Source organism: Rhineura floridana, chromosome 3, assembly GCF_030035675.1.
Source record: "Rhineura floridana isolate rRhiFlo1 chromosome 3, rRhiFlo1.hap2, whole genome shotgun sequence".
Classification (NCBI taxonomy): Eukaryota; Metazoa; Chordata; class Lepidosauria; order Squamata; family Rhineuridae; genus Rhineura; species Rhineura floridana.
Window position 1 is genome coordinate 223,560,653 of NC_084482.1, and position 16,782 is coordinate 223,577,434.

Below are 16,782 nucleotides of genomic sequence, written 5' to 3' on the forward strand. Positions count from 1 at the left end.
AACCAGGACCAGCAGGACAGAAATGAATTCAGGTGGAGAGAAGCAGGAATGACTGCACTGCCTTTAATTTCATGTTATGCTATGCCCCCATGGCAGCCATTTTGTGACTGGCACCCTCAGCACTCTCTCAAATGTCAAAACACAGCCACTTGGTCCAAAAAGGTTGCCGACCCCTGCCATAAGCCTTCACCAAATGATTACTGTGAATAATTTTACAGCTACTGAGTTCCCAAGTGGCTACTGTCTGCTCCACTGAATGCCCTTTTGGACACTCCAGAATGGCCACTTTGCATTGCTAAATAGCCAGTTTAGGCTGACTAATCACATTTCTACACCTCCAGGAGACTAAACGTATTTCCAGATTTTTTTGAGAGGGGGGCTCATAGTGCTTGTAAGGTACAAATGGAATTCCAATTTATTTCCCACACAGTCGGGAGTATTGAACCTTTTCGTCTACCCTAGTAAGAATAACATAGACATGTCAGGAAGGAAGGGTAAAGTATAAGTCATATTCAGCCTTTTTAAAAGCACATCCTGCACCCCATTACTCTATTGATCAATGTCTTGATTTGTGCTATAATGGATTACTAAAGAATGATAGCTCAATTTATGTGATTTTTTTTTTAATCTTCTAGATCCCATTTTAAACTGGAAGTCTTAGACACTCAGTGCCAGGAAGTAGCCAAAGATACAATTTCTCATACCGAATAATTTTACACAATCTGAAATACAGAAGGGTTTCGCTGTGCACTTGCTAACTAATGCATCAGAAAAACTGTTTCATAGCAATCAGATACCATCCTTAGTTTTTGTCCTCAGGTGCTCCTTTGTATTCAGATCAGGCCTCAGGACAATAATGTAGCACTTGGGCATGAAGATGCAGCCCAGAAGGCCAGCACTGGAGGCCAAGATGGAGAAGACCTGCACAGCTACCATGTATTTCCCCTTCGTGCTCAGGGAGGTGGGCACAAAGGACACCCAAACACTGCAGAAGACCAGCATGCTGAAGGTGATCAGCTTGGCTTCATTGAAGGCCCCAGGCAGCTTCCTGGCCAGGAAAGCCACTGTGAAGCAGACAGCAGACAGGAAGCCCATGTAGCCCAGGGCAACATAAAACATGGCAACGGACCCTTCGTTGCATTGAAAAATGATCTCTCCAGGCTGGGAGTGCATGTCTGTGTCTGGGAATGGGGGAGAGGTCCCCAGCCAGATGGTGCAGATGACAACTTGGACACTGGAACAGGAAATGACAATGGAGTTGGCCAGTCCCTTCCCCAGCCATCTCCTCGCTCTGTTCCCTGGTTTTGTGGCCAGAAAGGCCAGCACCACAGTGATGGTTTTTGCCAAGACAGAAGAGACCGCAACCGAAAAGATGATGCTGAAGGTCATTTGTCGGAGAAGGCAGGTTGCTTTCCTTGGCTGGCCGATGAAGAGGAAGGAGGACATAAAAGAGAGCAGGAGGGAGACGAGGAGGATGTAGGAGAGATCCCGGTTGTTGGCTTTGACTATTGGAGTTTCTAGGAATTTAATGAAGATTCCTAACACAAAGCCTGTGGTTAAGGACAAAAACAGGGCGAAGGAAGCCAAGAGAATCCCCAAATATTCTTCATAGGCCAGGAAGGTGATAACCTTGGGGATACATTGATCTTGATTCTTGTTTGGATGCTGATCTTTTGGACATCTGGTACAACGCTCTGCATCTGCAAAGAATAAGAGCAATATCTACCTTAAGCACATCTGTACAGCTTTTCATTTACAGAAAGAGCTATTGAAGCTGTTCACACTATAAGAAAACGTAACTATATCCAATAAAATATCCCTAAAATCATTGCATATGACCAAGGAGAAAAAGAATCCGTATTAATAATATTACTGGGGGAATTTGGATGTATTCATTGGTCATGGAAACAGCCCACAGTTGGTGATGCTCACATGATTTCAACAGGGAGAGTATTTTACATGATGGGCACCGCAGTGGAGTTTGCCCTCCTTTGTACAGCTTCATGCAACCGGAAGCAAGTGTTCCTCACTTTTTAAAAACGCTTGATCAGTTTTTTTGGCAATCGTTGGTACATGCATGACCTCCAGAGCTTGGAAAAGTTACTTTTTTGAACTACAACTCCCATCAGCCCCAGCCAGCATGGCCACTGGATTGGGCTGATGGGAGGTGTAGTTCAAAAAAGTAACTTTTCCAAGCTCTGATGACCTCAACAGATGACATGGTGGGTTCCACAGTGGAGAATGACCAGCTTCACATGTCACGATAATCATAAGAACATAAGAACATAAGAGCCTGCTGGATCAGGCCAGTGGCCCATCTAGTCCAGCATCCTGTTCTCACAGTGGCCAACCAGGTGCCTGGGGGAAGCCCGCAAGCAGGACCCGAGTGCAAGAACACTCTCCCCTCCTGAGGCTTCCGGCAACTGGTTTTCAGAAGCATGCTGCCTGACTAGGGTGGCAGAGCACAGCCATCATGGCTAGTAGCCATTGATAGCCCTGTCCTCCATGAATTGGTCTAATCTTCTTTTAAAGCCATCCAAGCTGGTGGCCATTACTGCATCTTGTGGGAGCAAATTCCATAGTTTAACTATGCGCTGAGTAAAGAAGTACTTCCTTTTGTCTGTCCTGAATCTTCCAACATTCAGCTTCTTTGAATGTCCACGAGTTCTAGTATTATGAGAGAGGGAGAAGAACTTTTCTCTATCCACTTTCTCAATGCCATGCATAATTTTATACACTTCTATCATGTCTCCTCTGACCCGCCTTTTCTCTAAACTAAAAAGCCCCAAATGCTGCAACCTTTCCTCGTAAGGGAGTCGCTCCATCCCCTTGATCATTCTGGTTGCCCTCTTCTGAACCTTTTCCAACTCTATAATATCCTTTTTGAGATGAGGTGACCAGAACTGTACACAGTATTCCAAATGCGGCCGCACCATAGATTTATACAATGGCATTATGATATCGGCTGTTTTATTTTCAATACCTTTCCTAATTATCCCTAGCATGGAATTTGCCTTTTTCACAGCTGCCGCACACTGGGTCGACATTTTCATCGTGCTGTCCACTACAACCCCGAGGTCTCTCTCCTGGTCGGTCACCGCCAGTTCAGACCCCATGAGCGTATATGTGAAATTCAGATTTTTTGCTCCAATATGCATAATTTTACACTTGTTTATATTGAATTGCATTTGCCATTTTTCTGCCCATTCACTCAGTTTGGAGAGGTCTTTTTGGAGCTCTTCGCAATCCCTTTTTGTTTTAACAACCCTGAACAATTTAGTGTCATCAGCAAACTTGGCCACTTCACTGCTCACTCCTAATTCTAGGTCATTAATGAACAAGTTGAAAAGTACAGGTCCCAATACCGATCCTTGAGGGACTCCACTTTCTACAGCCCTCCATTGGGAGAACTGTCTGTTTATTCCTACTCTCTGCTTTCTGCGTCTTAACCAATTTCTTATCCACAAGAGGACCTCTCCTCTTATTCCATGACTGCTAAGCTTCCTCAGAAGCCTTTGGTGAGGTACCTTGTCAAACGCTTTTTGAAAGTCTAAGTACACTATGTCCACTGGATCACCTCTATCTATATGCTTGTTGACACTCTCAAAGAATTCTAATAGGTTACTGAGACAGGACTTTCCCTTGCAGAAGCCATGCTGGCTCTGCTTCAGCAAGGCTTGTTCTTCTATGTGCTTAGTTAATCTAGCTTTAATAATACTTTCTACCAGTTTTCCAGGGACAGAAGTTAAGCTAACTGGCCTGTAATTTCCGGGATCCCCTCTGGATCCCTTTTTGAAGATTGGCGTTACATTTGCCACTTTCCAGTCCTCAGGCACGGAGGAGGACCCAAGGGACAAGTTACATATTTTAGTTAGCAGATCAGCAATTTCACCTTTGAGTTCTTTGAGAACTCTCGGGTGGATGCCATCCGGGCCCGGTGATTTGTCAGTTTTTATATTGTCCATTAAGCTTAGAACTTCCTCTCTCGTTACCACTATTTGTCTCAGTTCCTCAGAATCCCTTCCTGCAAATGTTAGTTCAGGTTCAGGGATCTGCCCTATATCTTCCACTGTGAAGACAGATGCAAAGAATTCATTTAGCTTCTCTGCAATCTCCTTATCGTTCTTTAGTACACCTTTGACTCCCTTATCATCCAAGGGTCCAATCGTCTCCCTAGATGGTCTCCTGCTTTGAATGTATTTATAGAATTTTTTGTTGTTGGTTTTTATGTTCTTAGCAATGTGCTCCTCAAATTCTTTTTTAGCATCTCTTATTGTCTTCTTGCATTTCTTTTGCCAGAGTTTGTGTTCTTTTTTATTTTCTTCATTTGGAGAAGACTTCCATTTTTTGAAGGAAGACTTTTTGCCTCTAAGAGCTTCCTTGACTTTGCTCGTTAACCATGCTGGCATCTTCTTGGCCCTGGCGGTACCTTTTCTGGTCTGCGGTATGCACTCCAGTTGAGCTTCTAATATAGTGTTTTTAAACAACTTCCAAGCATTTTCGAGTGATGTGACCCTCTGGACTTTGTTTTTCAGCTTTCTTTTTACCAATCCCCTCATTTTTGTGAAGTTTCCTCTTTTGAAGTCAAATGTGACCGTGTTGGATTTTCTTGGCAATTGGCCAGTTACATGTATGTTTAATTTAATAGCACTGTGGTCACTGCTCCCAATCGGTTCAACAACACTTACATCTCGCACCAGGTCCCGGTCCCCACTGAGGATTAAGTCCAGGGTTGCCGTCCCTCTGGTCGGTTCCATGACCAACTGGTCTAGGGAATAGTCATTTAGAGTATCTAGAAACTTTGCTTCTTTGTCATGACTGGAACACATATGCAGCCAGTCTATGTCCGGGTAGTTGAAGTCACCCATTACTACCACATTTCCTAGTTTGGATGCTTCCTCAATTTCATATCTCATCTCCAGGTCTCCCTGAGCATTTTGATCAGGGGGACGATAGATCGTTCCCAGTATTAAGTCCCTCCTGGGGCATGGTATCACCACCCACAACGATTCTGTGGAGGAGTCTGCCTCTTTTGGGGTTTCGAGCTTGCTGGATTCAATGCCTTCTTTCACGTATAGAGCGACTCCGCCACCAATACGTCCTTCCCTGTCCTTCCGATATAGTTTATATCCAGGGATAACCATATCCCACTGGTTTTCTCCATTCCACCAGGTCTCCGTTATGCTCACTATATCAATGCTCTCCTCTAAGACCAAGCAATCTAGTTCTCCCATCTTGGTTCGCAGGCTCCTAGCATTAGCGTACAGGCACTTGTAAGCAGTGTCTCTCTTCAAGTGTGTTTGGCACTTGTGGTTAGGTCTGTGGTAATTTTGCTCTTCTGAATTTATATCCTGTGCCCCTGCTCTCACAATGCCTACTTCTAGGCCTACCCCTTTTAAAATTTCATCATTTCTTTGGTTTTTATCCCAGGGGGGAGGTTTATTCCGAACCAGACCTTTCTCAGCTCCTGTCGGGTTTCCCCCCTCAGTCAGTTTAAAAGCTGCTCTGCCACCTTTTTAATTTTAAGTGCCAGCAGTCTGGTTCCATTCTGGTTCAAGTGGAGCCCGTCCCTTTTGTACAGGCCCGGCTTGTCCCAAAAAGTTCCCCAGTGCCTAACAAATCCAAACCCTTCCACCCGACACCATCGTCTCATCCACGCATTGAGACTGCGAAGCTGGGCCTGTCTGGCTGGTCCTGCGCGTGGAACCGGTAGCATTTCAGAGAAAGCCACCTTGGAGGTCCTGGCTTTCAGCATCCTACCTAGCAACCTAAATTTTGCTTCCAGGACCTCACGGCTGCATTTCCCTATGTCGTTGGTGCCAACGTGCACCACGACCACTGACTACTTCCCAGCACTGTCTACCAAACTATCTAAACGACGGGCGATATCCGCAACCTTCGCACCAGGCAGGCAAAACACCTTGCGGTCTACACGCCCATCACACACCCCACTGTCTATGTTCCTAATGATCGAATCACCCACTACAAGGATCCCTCCACCCCCTGGAGATATATCCTCGGCACGAGAGGATAGCTGCTCATCCCCCAAGGAATGGGTCCCTTCTAAGGGATCGTTTCCCTCTTCCTCAGCTGGATGCTCTCCTTCCCTGAGACCATCGTTGTCCATGATAGCAGGAAAGCTATCATCGTTGGAGTGGGACACAGCTATAACGTCCCTGAAGGCCTCCTCCACACACCTCTCTGCCTCTCTCAGCTTTTCCAGGTCCGCCACCTTGGCCTCAAGGAAATGAAGTCGTTCCCGGAGAGCCAGGAGCTCATTGCACCGAGAGCACACCCATGACTTCTGTCCAACAGGCAGATAGTCGTACATGCTGCAGGCGGTGCAAAACACTGGAAAGCCCCCACACCCCTGCTGGCTTCTTACCTGCATAGTTTTGTTTAAGGTTTATTACGTCAATGGGTTGGAGACTGTGGTTTAGTTGATGTCAGGGAACAGACGGGCAGAGTGGGGGGCCCTGGCCTCCTCGCCCTGCTGCCGAACTCGCTCTGCTGCTTAACTCGCCTTGATGCTTTGTTATCTGGGGCTCCCTCTAGCTCCCTCTAGCTCCTGTCTGGTGGTTTAGGGTGAGAAAAATGGATTGGTCTAAGGTCCAGTCTTGTTTCTGGACCGACAGGCATTTATTGATTTACTTCTAGCCTGTTTTTCCAAACAGTTTTTGAAATGATATCATAAACCATCATCACGATAACATTTTGATATATGAAATGCATGAAACGTAGGACAGATTTCAGGCCTCCCGAGTTGAAGATCAACACCTGAGCAACTAGTCAAAAAAAAAAACACCTCATGGGTCACCCAGTTTTTTCTCATGCCTGAAACCTGGAGTTCTCCTAATCCTGCTTTACTGGTTCAGGAATAATTTTGGAAATGCTTTAAAAAAAATTTTTTTTAAGACATTTTGTTTTAAAGGTTTTTTTAAAGATGTTTTATCACTTGTTCTCTGCCCTGGGCTCCCTTTGGGAGAAAGGGCAGGACATAAATTTTAACAACAACAACAATAATAATAGCAGCCAGAGCCTGAAATGGGCAGTTCAAAAAGAACATTTGAGCAGTTGAAAAGTTCAACCCATGCAAAAGTTGTTATGTTAGATGATGTAAAGAGGGACTGATAACGAAGCTACCCTAGAAACCCAGACCCTGAGCTCTCTGGACACGACCCTGCAGGTATGAACACAGTCACTGCAGCACAGTGCCACCAATTCTCATCCCACAGAACTGGTCCAGAAGGATGCCATGGTAATGCTATCAAAAGCAGCTGTGACATCGAACAGGAGGGATGCACTCCCCCTGTCCTTCTCTCTATAAAGGCCATCCACCAGGGCAACCAAGGCTGATTCAGTCCCAAACCTAGCCCTGAATGGATCCAGGTAATCAGTCTCATCCAGGAATATCTGCAGCTCTTCTGCCACAAATCTCTCAATCCCCTTCCCCAGGTAGGGAGTATTTGCGACCAGGTGATAGCTATAATTCATTGGATCCAGGGCTGGTTTTTCTCCCCAGCAGTGGCTGCGCTACCAAGTTTTTAAGGTGGCAGGCACCACCCCCTCGCTCAGTGAGGCATTTACTATTACCTGGACCCACCCTATCAACCCTCCTTGGGCAGAGATCGAGACGGCATGTAGTTGGATGCCTTCCTGCAAGATCCCTGTCCACATCGTCAGGCCTAATAAACTGAAATTAATCCCACAAAGTTGAAGATGTAGCACTGGAAATCTCAGGTAGAACTGTAGCCATAATGGTGTCATCTAAATTGCTGTGGAGCTGAGGAACTTTATGCTCAAAATGATGGGTCAAATGGTCACAGCAAGCTTCTGCTGCCTCCAGAGGTCCATCCCCACCAGCAGGTGACACCACATTCTGGACAATCCGGAACAACTCTGCTGAACAATTAACAAGGACGCAATAGAAGCATTGAAGAAAATAATCCTAGAAGATGGAGAGACCTCTCCTGAAAAGTCAACGTTATGATAAAGATGTTGATGGCTGCAGAAATATCCAGTACTGACATTCTTAAGAGGGATCTTATTGGGGCAAAGCTATATGAAATATTTGCGCCTTGAAATATAATTGTATGTTGAAGTTCATTATGCCTCTTGTGTGAAGCTTGTCTAGAATACTCTTCTGTAGGGTTGCCAGGTTGGGACCATTCAAAAACCTGAGAAAATGGGTGCGGGCCCTAGTGATGTCACGGGGCGGGCCCTAGTGACATCATTAAACATGATACATTGTATCAAGCAGTTGCTTGGAGCATACCATTCAAAAAAAAATTCTCTGATCAGAGATTAAAATAGAAATCTTACCTAAAATACGGTGTTCCTAGGTCCATCTGAAGTGACAAGGTCATTCTTTCTCACAAGCTTAGGGAGTATGGATGGAAAATGGAAATGGAATGCCTTCAAGTCGATCCCGACTTATGGTGACCCTATGAATAGGGTTTTCATGGTAAGAGGTATTCAGAGGTGGTTTACCATTGCCTTCCTCTGACTTTGGACACATATACTTTGGACACATAATGAGAAGACATGATTCATTAGAAAAGACAATAATACTGGGAAAAACAGAAGGGAGTAGAAAAAGAGGAAGACCAAACAAGAGATGGATTGATTCCATAAAGGAAGCCACAGACCTGAACTTGCAAGATCTGAACAGGGTGGTTTACGACAGATGCTATTGGAGGTCACTGATTCATAGCGTTGCCATAAGTCGTAATCCAGTTGAAGGCACATAACACACACATACAATATGAAGAGAGATTCCATTCTATGCTTATATGTAATTAACCTATGAAAGTGATTGTCACATAACGTCTACTAGGATATAAGGGTAGACTTATAGTTGGCTAATAGCATCATTAGGCAGAAGTGAAATCTCCATATTTTTAGAGATGATACAGTACATCTGACTACCAGGCATAAAGGAACCTAGGGGAAAGAGATCATCATGTCATGCTTGAAAAATTCTCGTTGTGTCTTCTGGCTGGTAACTATCGAAAGAGAAAGTTCTGAATCAGATGCATCATTGTTCTGATACTGCATGGCAATTTTGTTGGAGTAGTGGAGGAATTGGTCAGAATTTAATAATCAGAATTTGGTGATGCAAGCCATGCGGCATATATGACACCCTGTCTTCTAATGATGAAAGTTTCTTGCTGTTTAATGCTAGAAGAGTAAGAGACATGACATCCCATCCCATCCTGTGGCTCAGTGCAACATACAGTAAAGTGATGTTAGTTGTGCACCCAGCTATATCATTGCAATGGGCAGTTTGCATCTTGAGTGCTCACCTGGGTTTTTGCTCAACATGTTTCAGATTTTTTTTGGAGGGGAGCAGAATTTGGAAAACATTGTTTCTTGTCACAGAGTTGGGAAAGCAACTTGGGATGTGTAGGAAAAAATAGAAGCAATAATTTAGAGACAGAGGAACCCAAATGTAGAATCCTAGGGAGGAATTTTTGCTGACTGAAGACCTATTTTCTTGAACACCGCTGCTTGGATGGGAACTCTACCCAATTCTTTTTCTATTTATTTACTACATTTGTATTTTGCCTTTCCTCCAAGGAGTTCAGGGTGGCATACATGGACTGACTCAAGAACACCTAGTGAGCTTCACGGCTGAGTGGGGGTTTGAACACTGGTCTATAGTCTACTACTCTAACCACTACATCACACTGGCTCTCCGGTGCTTATAAAAAAATTTACCATGCTGGTTCTGTAATTGCCTATCTGCAGCATGGGCAAGTAAGGGACAAGTATGTTCTGAAGTTGTTACTACAGATGACTGCGTATATGCCTTGGGTTAGCATTACATCTGTTGCTGCTCTGAATAGGAAAGGCCAAATGCTCTTTTGCCACTGAATGACTTAGTGCAAAAGTCACATCTACAGAAGGTGATGGAAAGAGAATGAGTTGGGGGGAATCAAGAAGATACAGATGTATTTCCATGCTTTATAAAACAGTATTCAAGCTTTCTACAGCAGTGGATATGGGCAAAATATACTGGAAGGTCTCAATTTGTTGACATCACTAAATCCCTTATTCTTTCCCTTGATATAGTATTATCATGTTCCCTGTTTGAGGAATGTGGAATACCACTCCCAATGGAAATTACCCTGCAATTTTCCAGTTTCCCAATTTTTAGCTTGTGTGCACACATTTTATTTTCTCTGTTTTCTAATCTTTCCAGTCCTTATTAAATGTGAAGTATTTCTGGGTCTGTACTTTCTCCGTATTCTTTCTTAATAGGGACTGGATGAACTGTACAAAGAGATTGCGTTTGGTTTTCTAACTCAGGCCACCTCTCTTTAGATTACAGGGATAGTTTGCAGAGGCAATGTACCGTTATGTCAAAATTTAATTAAAAATTGAATGATGCAGTGGAATATGAAGCATGTGCTTCCTGATTCTTATTAGGTCTGGAGTCTATGGTGAACCTGCCTTGAAGTAAGTTAAAATAGCACAAAGACACTGCAGGTGCAGCCAGGAACAGAACTCAACTTTTCCTTAACTGATGTTTGAATACTGAGGTGTAGACTTCTAAGCATGGGATGTGGCCTAATGACGCTTTTGCAGGGGAAGGTATAATCCAAGAGCATAACATTTTTTGAGCAGGTGAAGCTTTGTAGGGGAAGATAAATGGAGTACAAATAGGCTTCAGATCAGCCTTAAGAGTTTTAAATCTGGATAATGTGCAGAGGCATGTTATTTTGCCTGCACTTGGAAACTAGGCAAAGATGGCAAGAATGAGCCTTTCCATAACTATTTCCTGTGGGTTTTTTGTTTAGTATGTTTATCAAACAAGGAATTTGGGGAGATTGTTCATTGCTTTAGGTAGAAGTGGTGGTCTTAACATGATGGCATACTGTATCTAATGTCTGGCTCTACTTCTGTAAATTAAGAGAGCTGCCTTATAGATAAACACATACCACATTGTCCTTGCCTCAAGAGAGCTCCCAGTCACCAAAGAACAGTGAAGTGGTACAATGAAAGAGAAAATAGGGATTCAGTACAAATGTAGATTGCTTCCATCATCATGATCTAGAATTCTAACTTCTTGGTCTGCCTTTTCACATTTTTCTGATGAAAGGGAAGTATCCTCAGGATTTTTTTATATTGAGTCCAGTTCAGGCATAGCATCAAGGAGGAGATTTTAAAGTTGTGTAGATCCTCCATAAACTAACGGCTTGTGGATGACTATAAGGACAGCACCATGTAAAGGTTTGGTAGTCAAGCTTGAACAAATCGGGGTTTCTGTTTGGTTATTTTACCCTCCCAACTGTGATTTCAACATTCAGATTAAAACAAGGTTTGGAAACTTTCTTTAAGCAAAGCTCAGAGATTTGCTACTGATAATGGCAGGGGTAGTAAGATCTAAGAAATTCTCTCTCTCTCCCTAGCCTGTCTCTCTTTCTCTCCAGCCAGTCTCTCTATCTCTCTCTCTCCAGCCTCTCTATCTCTCTCTCCAGCCTCTCTCTCTCTCTCTCCAGCCTCTCTATCTCTCCTGCTCAGGCTGCAAGGCCGCATGGGCCCCGTCTCGGCAGTGGTTGCTAGGAGACGGCTTCCGAGCGGCCTGCAAGCCTCAGCAGGAGTGGAGGCCGGCCAGGGCCGGCTCCTTCTTAGCCCCGGAGCCGTTTCCCCTGCTCCAGAAAGGACGGCCGGCCCGGCGGCTTCACCCCTCCTGCTGTGGGTGCCACTGGGTGGCAGCAGCCGCAATGGGGCTCAGCTGTCTCTGGCTGGGGGGCCCCATCACGGCCGCTGATGCCCAGCGGCACCCACAGCAGGAGAGGTGAAGCGGCTGGCCGTCCTTTCCGGAGCAGGGGAACTGGCTCCGGGCCGGGGCTAAGAAGGAGCCAGCCCAGCCTGGCCTCCACTCCACTGCCACCGCCTCTTCACGGGCTCCTGCTGAGGCTGCCAGGCTGCTGCTGCTGGGGGGGGTCGCTGAAGGGGCGGCGGCTGGACGGAGCCCATGTCGTCGTGGCAGACGCGGGCCAGGAGGCTGCCCTCGCTCAGCCAGGCGGCTGCGGGCTCCACGTCCAGCAGCACCCTCACCTGCAATTGTGTGTGGGCTCTGGGTGGTGGCTGCTGCTGCAGCTGCGTGCTGGAGGGGTCCCTGCAGGGGCAGCGGCTGCTCAAGTCCACGCTCTTCAGTGGTCCCTGCCTGACTGACAGGGCGGGAAGGCAGCCAGCCACAGCCCAATGTATGCGTGTGTCAATCACGCATGCGTGGCTGAGGGGGCCAATGAAAAGCCGGAGATCTCCCTGTTTAAACAAAGTATTGCTGGAGGCCGGAGATGGCCCCCTTTTGCCGGAGACTCCGGCAGAAAACCGGAGACCTGGCAACCCTACTCTTCTGCATCTGTGCAGTCAAATTCCCAGTTCTGAAAGTTTTCTCCCACTCTGTGTAGCCTTTACATCATGTTTAGATGTTTACATCTAAACATCATGGAATATGAGCCTACACAGAGAGCCATTGTGGTGTAGTGGTTAAGGTGTTGGACTATGACCTGGGAGACTAGGGTTCAAATCCCCACACAGCCATGAAACTCACTGGGTGACCTTGGGCCATTCACTGCCTCTCAGCCTCAGAGGAAGGCAATGGTAAACCCCCTCTGAGTAGTGTTGTGTAGTGGTTTGTCGTGTCCAGGTTGAGACTCAGGAACCAGACCAGTTGATGAAAGCAAATCAGTTTTTATTAAGGTACTATCCAGACAAAGACTACGCCGTCTCATGAACTTGAACTCATAAACATAACCTGCGACATAGAAGATAGTTGACAGAACAAGCACCCACTATTCCCTCGGTCCCTTAAGAAGGGGGCAATCGAGCGCGAATTCTCTCACTCCACCTCAAAGTGCCCTCATCCACACCCCGCCTCTCCCCCTTCTTTTGCCGCCTCTTTTGCTGTCTCCTTGTAAGTGGTGAAGGGGGTGCCACCGCCTCCTCCCCTTCTGAGAAATCGGACTCAGGTATGGAGGAAAGTGGGGGGGCAATGCTTAAACCACCTGGCTGTTTCTCCTTACTCTTTCCTAGATCAGGAGGGGGTTGGATTCCCCCTTGCCCTCCCTCCTTCAATATCTCCTCCAAGCTCGGAGGGGGAGGAGGCGTGGGAAGCTCACGGGAAGAATCTGTGTCTGTTGGACATTCAAGGTCCTTGCTCCCAGACAGTTCTATCTCTGAGATTCCCTCCCCCTCTTCTGCTTCTCCTTCACACGGCTCTGGCCAAATGACCCCCTCCCTCTCCTCATCTTCTGAAACATCAGGGCCCCAATCCTGCATCCTGACATGGTTAGAGTGTTGGAGTATGACCTAGAAGACCAGGGTTCAAATCCCCACACAGCCATGAAACTCACTGGGTGACCTTGGGCCATTCACTGCCTCTCAGCCTCAGAGGAAGGCAATGGTAAATCACCTCTGAGTAGTGTTGTGTAGTGGTTAGAGTGTTGGACTATGACCTGGGAGACCAGAGTTCGAATCCCCACACAGCCATGAAATTCACTGGGTGACCTTGGGCCATTCACTGCCTCTCAGCCTCAGAGGAAGGCAATGGTAAATCACCTCTGAGTAGTGTTGTGTAGTGGTTAGAGTGTTGGACTATGACATGGGAGATCAGGGTTCAAATCCCCACACAGCCAGGAAGCTCCCTGGGTGTCCTTGGGTCATTCACTGCCTCTTGGCCTCAGAGGAAGGCAATGGTAAACCCCCTCTGAATACTCTTACCATGAAAAGTCTATTCATAGGGTCTCCATAAGTCAGGATCGACTTGAAGGCAGTCCATTTCCATTTTCATGAGCCTACACAAGAAAGCATTTATGCACACATGAGGAAAATGCACAGGTACGTTGGAGCAGTGTGTACTTTATGTGTACACCCATTGAAATTAATGGGCCAAAGTTAATCATGGTCACTCATTTCGGTGGGTCTACTCTGAGTAAAAGTTAGTTGACTACAACACATAATCACATACCAATGGGCAGTTCTATATTCCCCTTTTTAGAAGTCCATGATATCCATGTGAATCTTTGCCCTGTGGCCTAAGGATGTCTCTTTCCATTGGAGTCACTCACCTTCCTGAGTGGAGATGGTCCCTTCCGCGCAGGGAAGGCAGTCGTAGCAACAAAGTGGCTTTCCTTCCTGAACCACCTTGACAAATCCGGGCCGGCAACTTTCCACACACCTGGAAGGAGGCAGGGTCTAAGCATAAAGACAAGGAGCATGAAGAAAAATGTGATAATGATAAATTATCTATGGAAATGATGAGATGCAAGGTTTGGAAGAATCCAGGGGGACCTCCTCTTGCAGGTTTAACTTGAAGCTTGTTGCTAGGCATAAGTCTTCAAACGTGGAACCACACACACACACACACACACTGGTGGAGAGGATGTGAGGGCCAGGCCAGGGGAAGGGAAAGGCAGTGAGCTTCCCCCTCACACCTCCTCCATGCAGAGGGTGTATTTACATAATGGGCTGTGTAAAGGTCAAGTTAACAGAAAATTTAGTGTGAACATCAAGAATTAAATGACTTCTTGTTTTTTGGTTCATAAGAAAAAAGTATGTTAAAGATACAGTGAACAACAGGATACCAAAAGGTGTAAAACTAACAAAATCATTTATGCCATCACAAAGAAGTTAAAAACTAGTGTGGAGCTTGTTTTCTCAAAATTTCAGTGTTGTATCACACCACCAATACACACAAAAAAAGGTTTAGAAACAGAGTAAGAGCACAATGCAGTGCAATCATAGTCAAGCATTTAGAGAGAGTGGTGCTGAGAACAATATGCACAAATTCCTTGTTGAAGTCAATGAGGTTGAGTCTTTAACTCTGTAAAATATTTACTGCATAACAGACTTCCTTTTGTAAACGTATAAATATGCTTCATAAACATGCAATAAAAGCTTTCTGAATGGTAAGTTTCCGATACACCTTTTCAAAGACAAAAAATGCATAGCACCTAAAAGTCATATTTTAAAACTGTTGCTACATTTGGTTTTTCCTAGAATTAAAGTAAGGTAAATTTTTATCAAAATTAAGGTTAGCTGTCCTTTCTCGTGGGTCACTGAACCCTGAAAAGGCCTCGTGCTGAGCTGCACATGTTGGAAAAATCAGAAATTAGGGCTGAACCTGGGTGGCCGGGCAGACAGCTAACTATGATGTACACAGTGGTGTTCCTATTCCTGTTTTCATCCTTTACCATCAAGTACTCAAGAAGAAGAAGAAGAAATAACCACTATGATTGTATAGCAACTACTTAGGGTAGAGATTTTTTTCAGATCACTTTAAGTTATGTCTTTATTTCACCCCTTAGCAATAAACACTCAATCCTGCTCTACTCATCCTAACTGCAGATTAAACAAACTCTTACTTCTTATTGCAGGCAAAGAAACATGGTTGCTGGCTGGGTAGAGAACACAACTGAAACTGAAACTGAAAAGCAGAGCAAAGGAAACTCCAATGGGTGAAGTCTAACTCTAATCCATAATACAAACTTCTAATATTTAATTTGGAGAGCCAGTGAGGTGTAGTGGTTAAGGTGTTGGACTACGACCTGGGAGACCAGGGTTCGAATCCCCACATAGCCATGAAGCTCACTGGGTGACCTTGGGCCAGTCGCTGCCTCTCAGCCTCATGAAAACCCTATTCATAAAGTCACCATAAGTCGGAATAGACCTGAAGGCAGTACATTTACATTTTTTAAATATTTAATTCTTCAAGGGTTATGTCACTATATTATTATTTTCAGGATTACTTAAATAATTAGAGGGTTATTATGATCATGAAAAGTCCACCCTCAGTCAGGGAAAGTATTGGGTGAGCAGACTTTTGGGGGCTCTTCCAGATGAGGCCTTTGTTGTGCCTTATTCAATGGTTTTTTTCCCCAGAGGATCCTATTCTTAAATTGTTCCTATTCTTAAAACAACTTGACATTCTTTAAATGAAGGCTGTTATTGTCAGTCATGTCACAAATTAACAAGAAAAGTTTCCAAAAGAAATGGTGGAAGGCAAAGGACAGCTCTGGAAGGGTGCACCCATTCCCTCCCCCAGCAATAAAGGGTGTTTCTCAGGGACCCAGTGCTAGATTTTGAAGAAACACTAAATACTAGAATAGACAGGAATTTGAAGTCAGCCTCCCCCCCCCAGCATTAAAGCTAAAGGGATGAGAAATACAATGAAATGAAAGGCATTATATTCCCCCCCACCTGGTTGAGCCATTTGGGCCACACAATGGCCTCTTCATCTATGGTGAGCTGTAGGCCTGGGGATCCCCGTCTGCATAAACTCCCAAACTTCACCCTGAGGATGGACTCATTGGGAAACTTCACCCAGTTCACAATGTCCAAGTCTGCTGCCAGTTCCCCATTCTCATCCAAATACACTCTGTCCATGGAAGAATTATAGAACTGGGAGTTTCCCAGGAAAGGGTGGAACTAGAATATGAGAGAAAACAGCATTTAGAATACGGGAAACCACACTGGCTATCCAATTCTGTCCATCTCATGGTTGGATCTCCTCTGACTTGGAGCTGATTGTAGACTCACGTTAGCTGCTTTTAATACCTTTGCTACATTGAGAGTTACTCCCAGTGGGACCTACTCCCAGGTAAGTAAGCCCAAGGCTGCCATCCTGCACAGACTTACCTGGCACTAATGGGACTTATGGCTAGTAATGCACAGCGCAGAGCTACAAAATGATGTAGCTGGGAGAGAATTCTGACTTACTTCCCTCAGCATCAAATTGTGTAAGTTGATAACAAGATTTATAAATGGCTT

The 16,782-nt window shown here is 45.2% G+C and overlaps 1 protein-coding gene across 1 annotated transcript; it reads right to left on the bottom strand.

Moving 5' to 3' along the window:
- Positions 1–789: 789 nt before the first annotated feature.
- On the bottom strand, positions 790–16,398 carry LOC133379055 (vomeronasal type-2 receptor 26-like). Its single transcript, XM_061613664.1, has 3 exons — positions 16,213–16,398; positions 14,082–14,208; positions 790–1,700 (listed from the first exon to the last, which is right to left on the bottom strand). Exons 1-3 carry the CDS (start codon positions 16,396–16,398, stop codon positions 790–792), a joined length of 1,224 nt encoding a protein of 407 aa, XP_061469648.1.
- Between the last annotated feature and the right edge of the window lie 384 nt (positions 16,399–16,782).

Excerpts from the sequence above, each read along its gene's own strand:
- LOC133379055 (XM_061613664.1), bottom strand. The coding sequence starts at position 16,398 with ATGGACAGAGTGTATTTGGATGAGAATGGGGAACTGGCAGCAGACTTG. Across the intron at positions 14,209-16,212 it reads GGCCCAAATGGCTCAACCAG|ACCCTGCCTCCTTCCAGGTG; the intron begins GTGGGGGGGAAT and ends CTTTATGCTTAG. Across the intron at positions 1,701-14,081 it reads GACCATCTCCACTCAGGAAG|ATGCAGAGCGTTGTACCAGA; the intron begins GTGAGTGACTCC and ends TATTCTTTGCAG.